Source organism: Hyposmocoma kahamanoa, unplaced genomic scaffold (genome assembly GCF_003589595.1).
Source record: "Hyposmocoma kahamanoa isolate Upper Pololo Valley unplaced genomic scaffold, ASM358959v1 206, whole genome shotgun sequence".
Classification (NCBI taxonomy): domain Eukaryota; kingdom Metazoa; phylum Arthropoda; class Insecta; order Lepidoptera; family Cosmopterigidae; genus Hyposmocoma; species Hyposmocoma kahamanoa.
Window position 1 is genome coordinate 270,537 of NW_020653729.1, and position 18,891 is coordinate 289,427.

General features: G+C 35.6%; 1 protein-coding gene across 1 annotated transcript; it reads left to right on the forward strand.

Annotated features, from left to right (window-relative positions):
• Nucleotides 1–518: 518 nt before the first annotated feature.
• On the forward strand, nt 519–18,592 carry LOC113227294 (pickpocket protein 11-like). Its single transcript, XM_026460182.1, has 11 exons — nt 519–640; nt 12,551–12,752; nt 13,095–13,292; nt 13,617–13,883; nt 14,108–14,222; nt 14,306–14,430; nt 14,679–14,761; nt 15,372–15,425; nt 16,208–16,302; nt 17,108–17,213; nt 18,474–18,592. Exons 1-11 carry the CDS (start codon nt 520–522, stop codon nt 18,590–18,592), a joined length of 1,485 nt encoding a protein of 494 aa, XP_026315967.1. The 5' UTR covers nt 519.
• Nucleotides 18,593–18,891: the final 299 nt, after the last annotated feature.

Consider the following 18,891-nt stretch of genomic DNA (forward strand, 5'->3'; position numbering starts at 1 on the left):
AATTGTAACGATTATGAGATTAGTCCTCTCTACTTCTAATTGCTGTGACCAGGCATAATTTGATCTCAATATTAATATAGAAACATCTGTAACGTACATTATGGAATGCAAATAAATAAGAATATTACTAGAGAATGGTTAATAATGGTTGCAACCGGTAAGTCCATTGTTGAATAAAATCTCAGTACAGAGCACTAAAAAAACCGAGCTCAAAAGTCATTTATCCCTTTGTTAGAGGTGGAAGATTTTCTTCAAATTTAAATGGGACCACCAAAAATTCTTTTTTGGTACCTCATCTAGATCGGTTCACAAATGCAGGAGTTATCGCGTAACATACATAAGAGAACATTAACGTGTAAGTTGTTAACGTCTTTTTAAAGTGGTTATATTTTTTTAGTGCGACGTGATTCGATAGAAGGTAGTTTATCAAGATCTTTGTAACTTCTGGCGTTTGGTAAGTAAATGTAAATTGTTTTTGACAAAGACGTTGCCTTTATAAATGTCATTGACAACCCCAAAATGCTCAGCCGTTTGTACATAAGGCGTTGGATGAAAAAGCTCCCGGACTCGACTCCCGGTAGTATCTATTTGGGAAATAAATTTGTGTTCCGGGTAGTGCCTCGGAGATTTCTGCTGCTCTGTAAGTAAAGGGAATTACTTAGTTTGTGATCAGGTAATCGCTGCCTGGGGCATTATTATTGTAATCATCATGGTTACAACGAAAATTTTGTTATGGTTGTTAGTGAGGGAAAAATTATATGTGCTAATAAGCCTAACAACGAGAAAAGGTATTTTATGCAATCGTCGCATAAGGACGGTTTTTAAAGTCGAGTGCCTACCGTGTTTTGAGTTTTTAAGACCTAATTTAGTAATGATTGCATACATTACTTTTTGTACGAGTAAATAAAATAATTAAACAGAACCAATATTTAACGTATATTCAGTTAACAATCGATGACAAAAAACGCATTTAAAAAAAAAATTTGATTCATTTATTAGGGTTCCACCATACAGCCTCTTCATATATTTAGACGGAAGCCAAACACGCTACAAAACAAAAAACCAAAGAGAGAATAGAACTGATCAAGTTCTGCAAATTTAACCAATCATTATTTTTATAAAGATTTATTATTGCCCGGTTGCAAGACTAGGCTAATTTAACCAATAAGGAGGCAGTATAGCGTGTGAGTAACGTCCTAATTGATATTTTAATTAGCAAAAACACGACGTTCCTTTTTTGAAAGTCATTAAAATTCTGTATACAGTACTTTAATACTCAATATAGTTCTGTATGTGGTTTATGAAATTATAGTTGACAGATTAAGGTACTGTTGCCTAGGCATCGTACGCGGGTTAAAACTGTAGATTGTTCAGTAAGGGCGTAAGGCGTATAATTTAATACGAGATGTTTAGCAGCACGAGCAATTAGCCATTTTGTTTGGTTCAATATCCAAAGTCAACAGTGCCTTCACTTTGTACAAAACACGAGTACCTAGTCGAAATTGTACATTCGCTTTACAAACAAAGATTCTCAAAACCCTAAATTAAACGCAAATTCAAATTGTCTTGAACAAAATTCAAAGCTCCGTGCACACAGACTGTAAGGGCGTGTTTACACTAAATAAAGCGCAAAGGTACGGATTTGCCGTTTGCCATTTGCCGTTTGCGCAGATGTAAATCAAACTCGATGTTTTATTAAACACCAACTCGTGCTGGATATTCAAATTAAGTGGCGGTGTCGATGCTGTGGAGCCGTGGAGGTGGCTTTACATTTTATAAGAGAGTATGTAACTAACCTATTCTTATTAATGAAAAATCTTTGAAACAGTTCCTTAGTTTTGATTCACGCTACAAAGTTTCATTATTAACACGTTGTACATCCCACTACTGGGCATGGGCTTTCTTTAAGGCGAAGCTTCAGACCATAATTTCAATCATAAGTCAACACGATGTTTGTAGTTATTATTCAATCAAAAAAGTTTATTATGTATTTAAATAAAAAACAAAAACAACTTATCTAACGTGTTTTTATTCAAATCCGTTCAACCGTCATTACTTCTGCATTTTGTTGGCAAAATGTTTTTAGATTCCATAAAATCCGTCTCCACACTAACTGTACGTGAAAAGATTTCTACCTCTTGTAAGAGTCGTGGTAATATTTACCCGGTACTTTCAAACAGCGAAACATTGCCGGTACAACAAAATTAGCTTGTTTTAATTGTAACTCGTGTGTTCCGGCCTTTATGAAAAGGCAACTCAATTCTAATGCTAACGGAATACGGTACAAATTATTATTTGGTATTTATTACGTGATTTATAAGGCTGTTTTAAAATATTTATCACTGTTTTGGTAATTTTGTAATAATATAAATGTACTTTTTTTCCAACTACAGAAAACAAAAGATTTTATTTAAAAAAAATTGTGAGCGCTGGTAGAGTAGAGGTCCACGGTTCGAGTTCCTGTGATGATATCGATTTTAATTTCTAAATCACGTTAATTTGTGAACGACTTGAATGTTGACGAATGTTCACAACCCTTGAAAATGTGGCCTAAACATTTTTATTCAAGGAGACCCGTGCATAGCAGTGGGTTTACAATGGGTTGATGCTGATATAGAAGTAATATTTGTGATAATTAATGTTTTTTTTATGGAAAAAGTGATAATTTTCTATATCATTCATTAATATAGTACCAGGAGTACAAGACTCGACCAGAGTCAAACTTCCTATCTTCCGCTAACTAGGAGACGCTAATGAAGCGCATACACTTTATCGCTACCTGTGCGTTTTACTCTCACAGCATTTGAATGTGCTGTCTCGCTCGACGGGGCTGTCACATCCAAAGTAAACGGTGACAAGAAATTAATTAGGGGAACCGGAGAAATAATGGTGCGTCGTGATTTTTAAATGAAATTTATTTTCTCGAATTCATTTATTTTCCGTGGACATGACGCTTGGGAAATTATTGGACTTAAGAAGGGCTTTAAGTGTCGTGTTTACCTTCTTAAATCTTAAAATTTTTGATTATTCTTTTTTGCCAAGAAATATGACTTTTTCGGTGGACAATTTTCTTTTGTTGGCTTTTAATTGATATTTTTTTATTTCATTCTTTAACAACTTTTGGTGTGCTATTTACTTTTCGTCCTTTATTTTTTCTTACAATTTGTTTGTATATTATTTTTCAACTATGAACGTTCAGAAAACAATGGTAGACTTCGTACATTGGATATGAAAAAATGTACAAAAGCTTTTTGTTAAAATTTAATAAGTAACTTAGAATAATAACGCATAGAATGATAGTTTCTTAACAAACGAACTGTCACAAGTGAGGCAAAAATCAAATTCATGTCGGCTAGGTTTAGTAGTAGGTTAATTTTCGGTTTTAGTGAATATTTATATAAAAATACAAGTTGAAACGCGTTACTTCCTTGTGGAATGTGATGTTAGTATCTATTTTATGTTTGTCTGACGTATTTTTACACTCATTTACCGCACATTTCGTCATTTTTAGCTAAAATTCTTGATCTGTTCGCGGTGCAAGTTGACCTTGAGCACTGAAAGCCCATTGGGCGCGCTTCAATTTGCCTCACTTAGCGTGTGCGGACTAGGCTTCTATGCGTTATTATTCTAAGATAAGTAAATGAAAAACAAGTTATTTATTAATAATTTAACATCACATAACTAACATCTGCACAAGGCAAAGGCTTTAAGGCAAAGTATATCTATTTATTTATTTATTTATTAGATTCACCAACAGAAATACACTACAAACATGGACATAAAATAACACTGCAGAAATTACTCGAGTGTAAACCCAATAATAGGCAAATACAGCGTGCACATATAACACAGTATCAGAAGCGTTTACTGTGTGTTATGTTACATACAAACAAATGGATATGATTATTCAAAGCAAATAAATTAAATGTGGTCAAATTAACTTGTAAAATTACAGAATTGTAATTTTACAGTCTACCGCGTTGATCGATGATTATCCACAGTTGTCTGTGCGGACCCCCAGGGAATCACTCCAATTCACGAGGGCTCCACATCAGTTTATAAAAAAATAGGGGGTGCATGACACGTAAATGGGCGTTCACGATAGTGGAACCCATGGAACCCATTTAGGCAGGTGGAGACTAAAATTTAGGCTATTCATATATGGAATAATCCACATTACACAGATAGTAATTAAGTATAGATGACAGCACATCAAGCTATACATAAGACCCCTTTCACTGTCACTCTATAGCGTACAGATTACTGTTTGATTTTTTTTAAAGTAAAATATTCGAAAAGGTTATGCTAACTCAATTACTGTCCTATTTCGGTAGGAATCATATTTTTCATAGTGAACAATACGGGTTTACTAGTGGTAGATCGACTAGCGATGCGGGGGTAGCGTTACTGAAACACATCTTTGATGCTTGGGAAAGGTCCCAGAACGCTATTGGTGTTTTCTGTGACCTCTCAAAGGCATTTGATTGCGTTGATCATAATACTCTTATTAGTAAGCTGGAACATTACGGTGTAAATGGCAAGGCGTCGAAACTTGTCTCGTCATATCTCAACGGTAGAATTCAGAAAGTAGGCATAAATGGAGCGACTTCTTTGGGTTCTCCAGTAAAAATGGGTGTTCCGCAGGGCTCAATACTTGGACCTTTCTTATTTCTGATTTATATTAATGATCTGCCATTCTTTGTTAAGGACCATTGCGAAATAGTGTTGTTTGCTGATGACACATCCTTGATTTTTAAAACAGACAGACATGACATTAACTATGACCGTATTAATGATACCCTCTCTAAAGTAGTTTATTGGTTTAATGCTAACAATTTATTGCTTAATGCCAAGAAGACAAAATGTGTTAAATTTGAATTACCTAACGTAAAATCGACTAGTCCAAGCATAGAAATAAACGGAGAAAAGTTAGACCTTGTTAATAAAGCAGTCTTCTTGGGAGTGACCTTAGATAGTAAACTTCAGTGGTTTCCACATATATCGTCCCTGGCCAGCAGATTAAGCTCCGCTGCATACGCAGTCCGCAGAATACATGAGCTTACCGATGTTAGTACTGCTAGACTAGTTTACTTTAGTTACTTCCATAGTATAATGTCCTACGGGATTCTCATGTGGGGTAAAGCGGCAGATATTCAAACCATATTTGTATTGCAAAAACGAGCAATTCGTTCTGTGTACCGTCTAGGCTCTCGGGTTTGTCTCAGAGAAAAGTTTAAAGAGCTGGTATCATGACTGTGGCATCACAGTACATTTACTCAAATATTTTATATGCCCGTAAAAATATACATAATTTCAATAAGAAAGAAGATATCCATAATATTAACCTTAGAGCTAAGTCCAAACTCATGGTACCACGATTTCGTTTAACCAAGGTAAACAACTCTTTTATGGGGAACTGTATACGTTTTTACAATAAGATTCCGGAGCATATATTAAGTTTATCATTTCCTAAGTTTAAAAAGTACATTAAAAATATTTTGATCGAAAAAGCATATTACAAAATTGAAGACTACGTGTTAGATAAAGATGTATGGAAAGACGACATGGCTCCAGAATCCACACAAATTTGATTCAAAATGTATTCCATAGCATTTAAGTTTATTTGAAAAGAGCAATCCCTAGAGTTTCTTGCTCGTTCTTCTCAGGGAGGTCAGCGTAGTGAACGAGCAGTACCTTAAATGTGACGTTTTCAAGTGTAAATTTATTTTACCTATGGAATAAATCATCTTTGACTTTGACTTTGACTTTGACTTTAAGCTAACGTTCTTTCGCGCGCGATTGCTCGTGTCTGTTTTTGTTACAACGGAAAGAGCGTCCGTGTGAAGGCTAATAGCGCAGGATTTAGGGTCGTATTCCAGAACTCTACTCAATGCTCAAGTCAGGACTTGAGTATGATTTAAAGCACTAGAAATCATACTCAAGTCCTTGCCATTAGGGTCGTATTTCCAGTGCTTAAAAAAGTCCTGACTTGAGCATTGAGTAGAGTTCTGGAATACGACACTCAGATTACGAAATATATGTAATCTGAGGCGCAGGATAAACCGCGTGAAACTGGCGCGTGTTGGAGTGCGCGATTGCGTGCGCAACTTATGGAAGCAATCGCGCGGTCTTTCCCATTTCCTTCCAAGGTTTTCCAACAAGTGCGCCCAATCATTGCTTTTTCTTTTTTTAAAGTAGATATTTTTAATTCTCGCAATTAGGAACACTGGGCAGTAGGCTGGATGAGTTTTTCTTTTGTCTGTTTATGTACTAATACTATCATTTTTAGTAGATAGATTAAAAACTTTAGAGCAGTGGACAGTAATGGATTATGTCATACTATGTCATTTACGTATAATAATAATACTTATACCTTCTTTATAAAAAAATCAATATGAAACATTCGTGGAATTACATCTATTTGCCAAATTTTATTGAAAACTGTTAAGTGAAACCATGGGAAAGTCGTTGAAACCCAATAAACCTGACTTAGCCCCTAATTTGCTACCCTTAGAGGTGGAATATTTTCTTCAAATTTCAATGGCATTAATAATGAGGTACCTTCTATCCAACAAAAAATAATCATCAAAATCGGTTCACAAATGGAGTAATTGTGTAACATACAAAAGAAATACAGTTGGCTTTAAAACCTCTTTTTTGAAGTCGGTATAAAATAAGAACTTTAAATTAATTAATTAACTAGTTAATTAATTAAATTATAGTGCACGGCTATACCTGTACTATATACTTTAAAAATGGCAATAAAAAAAACGAAAGTACTTCGAAGTTCTTTTTTCTGAATAAAAATGTGGTGGGTTTTTGTAGTTACAGTTTTTACACTAATTAATTTTTAGTTTAAATATGTTACATTACGAGTTTCTTAAATAGTTGTTATCTTTTTAAGCTAATGGCTCTATAGTTAATGCTTACTAAGTAAATAATGAAATTTGTTTAGTTTTTCCTTTTTCTGTTATACTTTTTCATCATTGACTGCCTCCGTGGCCGAACGGTTACCATGTCGGACTGCCAGACAGAGGTTCCATGTTCGATTCCCGGGCCGGGAGAAATATTTGTATGGCCTACATTTATTTCTCTCGTGATTTTGGGTGTAATTTGTGGTTGTTTATGTGTGTGTCCATGGCACCCGCGACACAGGTTTTCCCTAGTGCGGGGCTACGTTAAGTGTGTGCGTTATTTATTATTTATTCTTTATTCCTCGTATTGTTTGAGAAAAGCGCTATATATGCTTCACTCTTATAGTACAGGGCTGAGCCACAATAATGTACTACATCTATCTATTTTACAGACGGTCAAAACGGTTCCGAAATTAATTTCTATCCATTAACTCTAGTAAGTCAGTAAACACATTTAAAATATGACATACTTTGGAAGTTTCTTCAAAAACACCATTTATCAAACTTACTTTTACTTTGGGACCTAAGATTTTGTTTGTGAACCGTCAAAGTGTTGACGGTAGGCAATTTTTCTAAGCTTCCCTAGCTTATATTTTACAGTTCTGTTAACTTTTAAGCGATCCCAATAAAGATTAGTTTCGTTTCTTATAGGTATTTTAAAAACTTTGTAATTCTAAATGATGTTTAGGTGTTTGATGGGTGCTGTCACACCATCTATTAATTTTATTTTTAAATGGCTCCGGTATGTTTTTGACATATATTCTTTAATGTTTTACTTATGTTCTGGGTGTTTAAATAAGTAATATTGTGTTTATAATAGATAAAAATGTAAATAATACGTGTTCTTCATTATCATGTACATTAAAAAGTACAAAACCAGTACAGAACAATAATGTAAGTTGATTAGAATGAGCCAATGTAACATACGACAGACTTGCTAAGTAGTGATATATATTTTTAGCGTATATGGGGCCATTACATGCTTCTAGAGATGGGTCATGGATAAATATCATTGGGATAAATACTCAGGATAAATATCCATTTTTCATCGATATTTATCCAAAATCGTGGATATGTTTAATCGTGGTTTATTGTTTATATTTAGTAAAACAAAATATATTTTTAAAACACTTTGTGTACCGACGCAAACACATAGAAAAATTCATGAGGTCCGCTGGTTCGTTCCGTGGCTTAGTTGGTACAGCGTTTGACACGGTAAGCTAGAAGACGTCGGTTCGAATCCGGCCGCATCGAAGGAATATTTTCTGAGTGTTCGATCTTTGTATCAATAATTATAACAAACTATATAAATAATTGAATATCAATGTAATAAAAAAATGTAAATTTTTTCTTCACCTGTAAAGTTGTCGAAATTGAGACAGTACGGATTGCCAGTTCACAGTCGATTTGCGAAAGTATGTTTATTATCAAACTTTCGTGTCGCGACGGGTAGCATAAAATGTAGAAAATTACTTTAAATACGATAGTCATTTTATAAGTAGAATAAGTTAGCCAGTGAAATGAAGTGAACTAGAATTTTGTGTTGAAATCATTGACTTACAAATAAATGGACGACGGGTCTAATACAAAAACCACGAAAAAAATGTCCCAAGTCAACCTATTTAAACGTAGTGACATGTAAAGGAATATGAAAAAGCTAAAACGTTGGATTTAAATTGTAATGTCATCGCAGTACTGTCTAATTTTGCTTGCTTCGCTGTCAGTCGAACAAACGAATACTAAAGCGTGAATGACGCTCTGTATACGATTTTAACGCCCTATAAGTTCGGACACTTTTTAGCGCGGACCCGACGTCCATATAATTGTAAGTCAATGATTGAAATGGCGCCTTATTAACGGAATAAGACTTTTGTTTTAATTTTTTTTTGCTTTGGCTTTACTAAGGAAAATTTTCACGCCTAGCCACTGATGTCCAAGAGTATACATACAATTTAACACACAATCACAAAACTTTTTTTTTTTTATAACATCAAGTGACGGCACGAACAAGTCGTGCGCCTGATGGTCAGCTACACGCCTGTCCATAACAGGTGCAGTGCCACTCAAAGCTTTAAATCGCAAAGATCTGAGGGGCACTGCCACTGCGCCCGTCACCCTGAGACGTAAGTTGACACGTTCCATGTGCCTGTAATATCACCAATTTTCCCAAATATAAATAAAATGTGACAAAATACATTAATTTTCGGATTTCAGACAGAGGTATTATCCGTTCTATGTGTATTATTGCTTCCTTGAAATTTACCTATATTCTGTCTATTACGATATCTGATGTTCAATTCAATGACATAAAGCACGAATAATAAAATCACCGCCCCACTATAATTACGAGCTATCGTCGGCACCATCACATCGCAGCGGAGAGTTATTAATATTGACACCATATTAAATGCACGACAAATTTGTATCTGCACTAGTAAGAGTATGCGACTTTGCGCGGTTATAAATTAATTATAACAGGTTTTTATTTACATGACTGACATTTTTTAACTGACTTCAAAAAAGGAGGAGATTTTCAATTCGACAGTATGTTTTTTGAACTGATTTCGATGATTATTTTTTGTTGGAAAGAGGGTACCTCAGCGTTGGTCACATTTAAATTTGAAGAAAATATACCACCTCTAAGGGTGACAAACTAGGGGATGAATCTGGTCTCCTTGGTCTCCTGGCAAATAGATTTAATTCCACAAACTTTTGAGGTCGTTTTTTTATATTAAAGTTATTATTATTATTTTTTAGAATTATTTTCGTGTACGTAAAGAAAGATGCAGTGATCACAAACTTTTCTTCAGATAACGAATTATAGTAAAGGCATGCTGTTATGTTTCTACGCGCCGAAACCGCTGAACCAAATACGAAGAATTTTGGAATAGAGGTACATGGGACCTAGAAGAAGGACTCAGGCTACTTTTTGTTACAAAAATAAATCTCAAAGGAGTGAAATAGGGGATGAAAATTCGTATGGAGCATCAATCATTTCCATGTAAGTAGTACAGTAGGTTACTCGAAGTACATATTCTACGCAGACGAAGTAGCGTAGTAATAATACGTGTTTCATAAAGTAGCTGGTGAAATTAATTTTAAAATAAAGCCAGTTTCCCTGCTGCTCGAGCTCGACCCAAGCAAATTGAACCGTATTAGTGTGGGAAAAATTTTAATTCAAGCTATTATTATAGGTATTATCGACTCTAATAGAGTATATAAAGTCAGAAAGCATTCATTTAATCTTTAGTGAACACTACGAATAAAAAAACGTAATAGTTACAGAAATTTAGTGAATATGTTTGAGAATTTTATTTCCCAGTATTCATTAAATTGCTTTGCTTACAAAATGACGGAATGAAATGGCGTCTGATAAAATACCATACATTTTTTTATTTAATAAACCAGTATACACATGGCGTATTAACAAGTAAAGAGAGGAATAATCTCAGTACAGAGTACTAAAAAACCGACCTCAAAAGTAAGTGGAATTACGTCTATTTGCTAAGTTTTACTGAAATATCCCCTAGTTCGCCACTATACAGGACTTGACACTGAAGATAATAAAAATAGGTTCTCACTACGACACTACTCAAAGTATATCGAGAGAAAAACGCCTTGAATTGGAGAAATAGCAAAATCAACTAAATGATTGCTAAAAGTAATTGCTCCTAAATTAAAGTTAGGCGCTATTTATGAAAATGAATCTTCATGCGCGAACAGCCACCCTTCGAGATGGATGCTTTTCTTCAAAATGAAATGGACCACTATGGAAGTACCCCCTTTCCAACAAAAAAAGAGTCATGAAAATCGATTCACAAATACCGGAGTTATCGCGTAACATACATACAAAAAAAAAGAACATACTGACGAATTGAGAACCTCCTCCTTTTTTGAAGTCGGTTAAAAAGAAAAATATAAATAAGTTAATTTATATGAAATATTCATACACAAACAGTCTTTATTTCTTGCTTTATTAATGATATTGATGTGATTTTATTTTAATACCGTGTTTACACATTCGCGCAAACGAGCAAGCGAGCGTCGAAAGTTAACCAGACTTTTAGCTTGAGGTGAACTTTTTGTTTATTATTCTCAAGTCACGAGACCAAAAAGTCGTGATGATAAGTTGATACTGCGTTCCGGTTTTGAAGGGTGCTGGTGAAATTACAGGCATACGAGTATGTGACGTGTTAACTTATGTCTCAGGGTGACAGGCGCAGTGGCAGCCTTAGATGTTTGCCGTGGTGTCGCTTACTTATCATAAAAAAATTTTTCGTCACTGTTCGTGCTCAAGTTTGGTAGACGAAGGGAACGCGAATGATTAGCTGACGAACTTGTTGTTTACAATGCGCTCTCGATCCCTTCGTAGAGAGACGTAAACGTCGTCTATCATAGCAAGCTAACGTAGTAGTGAAGACAAGCGGATGAATTGAACGGATTAATGCCCCAAATCGATGGCAAAAACTATTTACAATTAAATATTATTTTGTTGTGAATCGAGATTTGCATTTATTGATATTATAACAAAATATTTATTGCTTTCTGATCTAGACATTCCATTTGCCTTTCTATTGAATCCATTCGCTTGAAAATGGCATTGAAATAAATCGATACAAAAATCGTCAGATTGTTTGTATGTACTTAAATCGATCTTCATAAAAATCGATTCGAACCCTAATGTGCATCCTTAGTAGTGAGCATCTACAGGATTGCAGGGTAATACGTAGAGTTGCCTCTTTAAAAAAGATTTTCTACGTATAAATTTGTAGCAGGTAAGTAAGAAATTATATATGTTTTGGACAGAAATGGGTTAGAACGCGGTACATTGGGTAAAAATCCGGTTAAAACCTGGGTGCGTTAATTGGGTTTTACCGCTGCCCATCTCTATACACGAATGTTTCGTTGAGTGGCGAATGCGATTATGTGAGTGTGGTATAACAGATTTTATTGAACATGGTAATGAGTTTACGGCAACGGGGCAGTGTCACGAACTGACAATTTGCGTTGCTCATAACTTGTCTATTAGTTGAATTTTGTTTGTGAACTGATACGCTCATTGTTCGGCAGTGGATTCATTACGTTCACGAATTAAAATTAAATGGAAAAATCTATAGCCCTTTATTACATCATACAAAATTATATAATTAAGATTAGATTGTGTGGATGTCCGACAATAAAATTTAATACCAGTAGAGCTCCTTGTGAAAGCTTGTGTGAGCCTTACTGCGTTCTGGCTTTGAAGGAGTAAGGGTGCTGGTGAAATTAGAGGCATATTAGACTTGTCAACTGAGTCTCAAGATCGTTATCTTGCGCAGCGGCAGTTCCTTGTGTAGCTCTGAGTGGAACTGCAACTTTTATGGACAAGCGTGTCCCTTACCATCAGGTGCACGACGACACGTACAAGAAAACAATTACTTTTTTCGTTAAAGGGCATTTTCATTATTATTAAGCATAGCCACCTAGCTACCTACTTTTCGAATTGTGATACATAGTCGTCATCAAATAAACGCTCTTTGCTACTACATAGATTTCCCATTATATACTTCCTGGGGCTATAGACTTTTCGTTAAAACATTAATACCAACACACTGTACAATAAGCATATTAAAATTTGTCTTGTTTTTCTCTTTCAGTTTCGAAAATGTTTTTTCAACGTACATTGAAAGTCCAGCATCAGTCACCAAAACGTTACATTCCACACCAACCACCGAATCAGAGACCCGTAAAAGATTTCATAAAGGACAAAGTCAAGAGTTACATTGTACTGTTTCTTGAAACTTCTTCGATACATGGCTTAAACCATCTAATTGCTCCTGGACGACATTGGTTTGAAATGTAAGTTATGGTGTTGTTCATAAAACTTCATTTTAAAATATTTCATAAATATTTAACGTTATACAACTTAACGTCAGGAAAATCAAGCTTGTGTACTGCGGCCATACCTATTTCTGCCGCTAAGCTGTAACGTGAGTGAGAGATTGCTGGTGAAACTAGGTCCTTGGGATTTGTCAAATTATGTCTCAAGTTGATAGGCGCAGTGGCAGTGTCCATCAGACCTTTGTGATTTAAAGCTCTGAGTGGCGTGTCGCTTACCATCAGGCGCACCATTTGTTCACCCCGTCACTTGGTATCATAAAACAACTATTTCATTATGACACATGTATATAACATTTTCAGATTTCTCTGGATGACCTGCTTGTGCCTCTCGGTGTTCGGCTCCGTCTACCTCTCTTCCAGCACCTGGACTCGCTACCAATACTCCCCCACAGTCATCTCGATGGACCGGGACATGTTTGCTTGGAATACCACTTTTCCCTGCGTTACTATTTGCCCTTTGAACAAGATTGACACGGGGAAACTCGAGAGTTATCTTGAGTATGCATAATTCTTCATTACAATTCACGTGTAAAACTATAGATGAATATTGGATTTACCAAATTTCTAATAGAGACATTGAAAAGCGATACAAGATGTAAATAATAATATAGGCCCTGTGTGATATGTTGTTCGTAAAATTGTTGCTGAATTGAGACTTGGTTAACGTTTGTATAAAGTAATTTTGATTTGAACATTTAAAAATTTTGCTTTTCTAAAAATTGCTACTTCCGACATTGGGTTACCACTCTGTGAAATATTTTTTGTCAAATTCATCACAATTTAAATATTTAATAACATTTTCATTATCATTGTTAAATTTAGGTCTACTTCGCAACCAGATAAGGAGGCCCTCAGTAACTTCATTTACAAACTTGCAAATGCCACTTATCAAAATTTCGAAGACGTTCCCCAATACGATGGTATTGACCCCACCGCGTACACAGATCTTTTACTGCAGCTCTCGAGACCGTTTAAACCAACGCTTACCATCGGTGCTTCGGGAATTACCTTGAATATCATGCCAACTATCACAGAAATGGGGTTGTGCTATACTATTAATTCAAAGATGGCTTTTTATAATTCTCCGGAGTAAGTACTTTTTTGTTATGTTTCTATTCGTCTATATTAATAAATCATCAATGTTTTGCAGAAAGGGCGTAAGCGACATTTCGAATAGTTTTTCAGGGAAACATGTTTTAGGTTTTGAAGACTGTTTTAAATATTTAACCCAGTTTTTAAATTAATTTTTGGTTTTAATTAAGTTTAAGTTTGAAAAATATTACCTATAACCTTGTATTATTATTCAATTTTAGGTATAGAGCTGAAAATAGATGGGATATTGTAAAAACTTACAATGACACTTTCTTTGTTCATCCTTTGGACGGTGAAGTGTTCGCTCAAGTAATTAATTTGTCTAACAAGTACGATGTGAGTGTTTCATACGAAGTATAGTGTAGTCATTTTATTGTCTTAATATTCCTTATGCGTGATATTTACCTCATTATTTACAGGTCTACATACATGGGCCACTAGAAGTGCCAGACATTTCAACTAAATGTGAGCATTCAGATGAAGATTTCTACATGAAACTTTATGTCACAGCTCTTTCTGTGTATACTTCACCTGAAGCTGCTAAGTATGCATTATTTTTAATTAGTCATGTCTAAATACATTGCCTTTTCAAAATTGTAATTTATTTGTTCAATGCATTCACCTTCAATGGTTCAATGCTACATTTTACTGTTCGTTTGATAGTTGATAGTGTAATTTGTTTCAATGATTTAATTTCTTGTTTTATAAAACTATCACGCATGTTATTATTTTCTTAGCTTACAATATTTATTCAAAGATAATTTGTATCATCGGCATGTTCTTAATTGACAGATTAAGCATTAACCAAAGGCGCTGCAGGTTCTTCAACGAGAATAACCTACCTCATAACTCCGTGTACACGTACAACATGTGTCGTATGGAGTGTCGGATTCGCCTCTGTTTAAAGTATTGTGGGTGTATTCCGCACTTTTATCGTCGTATTGGTAAGAAATTTTGTTTTATTTTGTACTTTCGTGTTGGTGTCTATTTTCTAACCAATCTTATATGGAAGAGGGTGTTGTAATTTTAATGAAGAGGCGAAATTATGTCTAAGAAGACACTGGATAAATAATGTATTGTGTACCATGGTGCTGGTGAAAGTAGTCGAGGTCAATGATGTGCCACGGTGGTGTAATGTGGAAATTATGAAATTATTGAGTTGTTGCTAGATAACTGATTATATTGTAGTTGGGAAGCATATTTATATAGATTTGATATGTGAGTCTTTACGTTATCTTACAATCTTTCATCATTTTCTCATCTTGCATCAAGATTTGCCATGTCAGAAAAGGATTTGACATTGGCACGTCTGGTGATTGCAATAAGCGTTACTTACTTGTATATTGCCCAATTTCTCTTAAAAGGATGTCAATGCGCGGTCTACTACTAGTGTAGTAGTAACGAGGCATTAGCCTCATCCGATTTGCTGAGTTCAGCTTATGTAAACAAACATTCATTATCAGAAGTTTTTTTTCCATTTCTCAGGTGATGAGAAAGTGTGCAATGTAAAAGATTTACACTGTCTATCTAAATATAAAGGTAAGTAAGTACAGTAATGAGTTCTATCTTTCCTGTTGTATCTTTTGTTTAGAATGATTTCCGAATCGTTTGATTTTGTGTACGCATGTTTCCTTAGCGATGAAACGGAGTAATTTAAAAAAGAAAACGTATTCATTTACGTTCAGATAGGTTAAAATATATTTGAACCCCTGTGGTATCTCATGTAGCTCCGATTTCAGTTACCAAGTTTTACGTTATTGTGAATATTTATTAGTATTACCTCTCACTAATGGTAAAGGAAAACATAGTGCGTGTCGAAAACGATTCATTACCGACCGAAAAAGTGTTGACTTTGTTTTATTTTTACATTTTTAAGGAAACTAACAGCTATGTATAATTAAATACAACAACGAACATAGATGCCCAATTACATGTTACCATTCATAAAGCAACAGTTAAACTTTTGATTAGAACCGTACAAATGTTCAGAACAAATAAAGTCAAAAAGAGACTTTCTTATTTGGATTACCTATTAAGGGAAAGAAATCAAAAATATTAGAGAGTAGTCACTTAAGTTCATCTGGAGAAGTATTGAGAATGTCAATATCATTGCTTTGCTATTCTGTTATAGCACTCACTCACTCGAATGAAGAAGGATTTTCGCCTACAGTTTACTTCTGCCAAAGGAACATGAAGTATGCTAGGATGTCGAAATTAAGCACAGGAACACGGAAATAAATACATTCTAACTCGGTAGCATGGTGGGCTGTGGCCTAGAGACATAATAATGGGCTGGTGATGACGATGCATTTTAATTTCAGATGAATTGTACCAACTTGCTGATAAAACGGGAAAAAAGTTGAACTGTGGATGTTTTCCTAACTGTGACGATGTAAATTATGTTATACAGTCAAGTGTAAGTGTGTAATATTTAAAATTTTAAGTACACCGCTTCCAAGGTGTGGAATGACCTTCCCTGCTTTTGCCAGACTGTCATATTTTCTCACAACGTACTTTCCATAAGGAATGTTTTAACTGGTTCGTGGTGAATCCGACTGGTATTTACGTTAGCACTTTCTTTTGTAACCTCACAAAGTTATCACAGTTTAGAGCGATCCGTCCCTATCTATCTATGTACGGTCCTGTGTGGGGTTCTGGGAACTGGAGAGACGCTTTGGCCTCGAGAGGTGAGCGTGCCTACAGCTCCGCCACCAAAGAGGATATTTGGTAGTGGACTTTAGATCTCAACAGTTTAACGGTGGCAAACGTTAATTGTGCAATGCACAACGGGAAGTGAGTGTGCCTACAGTTTCGGTGACCATCTTGAAAATAGAGAGAATACTGTATGTGGACCCGGGGCCGCTCACCAGAGGCACTAGACTCCTTATGACAATGGTCTGTGACAACTTTGTACGCTGGCTGATCGGGGTCAGGACCCGAACTTAAAAGGCCCCCTTGCTTGCACTGGTTATAGTGCCCTTCCCGCATAACCAACAGTTTGATAGAGAGGCTCGCTGTAATCAAAACACATATCGAAGATACGGGAACTGTTTAGAGCGATCTACTCAAATGTTGTTTTATTTTCGAAGTTGTTAGTACTGTATTTTACAAATAACCGTGTATGATTATAATTTTCCTTTATAATTTAATTTGACTTCGCTAATTACGATCATTCCATGGCGAATTATGCTTTAATTTTAGTAATTCCTAGATGTTTTCAGGTTTTACAAGAATGGTTCTTAGGGACGAACTTGCAGTGGGGAATCGTAACGTATCCAAGGATGCGCTACAGGAGGGACATCATCTTCGGTTTTACAGATGTGCTAGGTAAGTATGGATGACTACTTCTCAGTCTGTTGGAAGATTCAGTTCAAGGTGATGGCAATTTATAGAAAGTAATAACAATATCGGTCGCAGCCGAGGGTATTTCTGTAGTATTTTTTGTGGATGTTTTCCCACATGATATGGGTAATCGACATTACGGGGTGCGGTCTCCATGGAAATAAACCTAGCTAAGATTTGAGGCGGTTGAATTTTGTGACGCGTTGGTTCCAGAATAAAGCTGAGCTGCTTGCTACGGCATCTGTCGTTCGCGGTTCTTGTACTTGAGTCCGTGATCGACGCCGACAATACCGAGGAGTATTGCTACTATCATTCAAATTCATTAAGGCCGTGGGAGAGGCGACAATATTGTCTAAAATAGAGACACGAAATAAAATTTACTTATATTGTACATGTAGGTACAAAACAGGTTAGGCCAAAAGTGGTAAACTTTTATCCTCTAAATTACTTAAAGACTGTATCTGAGCAGTTGGAGATTCTCCAAAAATGCCAAAAAAATAACAAACTGCACTAGGAAACGTTTTGTGCTTACCATTTTGGGACGGTAGCTATTTACTATATTATTGACAATAAGTTAATACAGTTTTAACAGAAAGTATTCAGTTTCTTTATAGTAAAGCGTTAGTAACATTTAGTTAAGTTTTACTTGTTGTAGAATTTGCTTAAAGAATGTTAGTGTAAGCTAAGTACGCAATTGTGTACATGAGAGTGTGTACGATTACGATGTAACTGAGTTCTATAAGTCGTAATTCATGTATTTGTGAAAACACAGGTTGTATAGAAGTTGACATACAAACACAAATTCACTGAGTCCGGCCATACATTTTTAACAGGACGAACAAGTCGTGCTGGTGGAAAGCGTGGAGCTTTCAATCGCAAAGATCTGAGGGGGACTTCCACTGCACCCCGTCACCCTAAGACATAAGTTAGCAAGTCACATGTGCCTGTAATTTCTCCAACACATTACCCTTCAAAACCGGAACACTGTATTGCTCACATTACTGATTGGTGGCAGATATAGAAAGGTGGCAGTACTTCCCTTGACGACCTCTTTCACAGGGAGCTCTACTGCTAAAAACTTGGCATACAAATATATTGAAGGTATATTATATATTTACTCACATACACTTCAACAGACTAAACCAGGTGCAACATTTTTTAATAATGAGCGTGTACATATGGATTTAATAAATCAGTAAGTAATTTAAATGCGGTGATGAAAAATGTAGCACGTTGATGTTTCAGTGGCTGTCGGTGGCATGGCCGGGCTGTTTCTGGGCTGCAGCGTCCTCAGCTTCATGGAGATAGTCTACTTCCTCACTCTTCGTCTTATTTGCTACACTCACTATCAAATTAAGAAGTAAAACGTTTATTTGTTTGAGAGGTTCTAGTCATATGTTTTCACAAAGGCGTCGTGTATCCATCCACATGGACACTGTGTTTATGTGTTTTGCAATTATCGTCAAAAGTATTGTGTAGAAATGAAAATTAAAACGTAAGAGAAAATATTGTTTGTGAAAAATTTTAACGGCGTATTAGATGGAAGGGGTAAAATGGATAGTGGTTTGTTTGGCGAGCTGGTGCTCTCTGAGTCCAGGAGTCAAACGACCAATTCAGTAAAGCACAATTTCATGTGAAGTTGAGAAACATAGCGGTGCGGTAA

Excerpts from the sequence above, each read along its gene's own strand:
- LOC113227294 (XM_026460182.1), top strand. The coding sequence starts at position 520 with ATGCTCAGCCGTTTGTACATAAGGCGTTGGATGAAAAAGCTCCCGGAC. Across the intron at positions 14,223-14,305 it reads ATTTGTCTAACAAGTACGAT|GTCTACATACATGGGCCACT; the intron begins GTGAGTGTTTCA and ends CATTATTTACAG. Across the intron at positions 17,214-18,473 it reads CGGTTTTACAGATGTGCTAG|TGGCTGTCGGTGGCATGGCC; the intron begins GTAAGTATGGAT and ends TTGATGTTTCAG.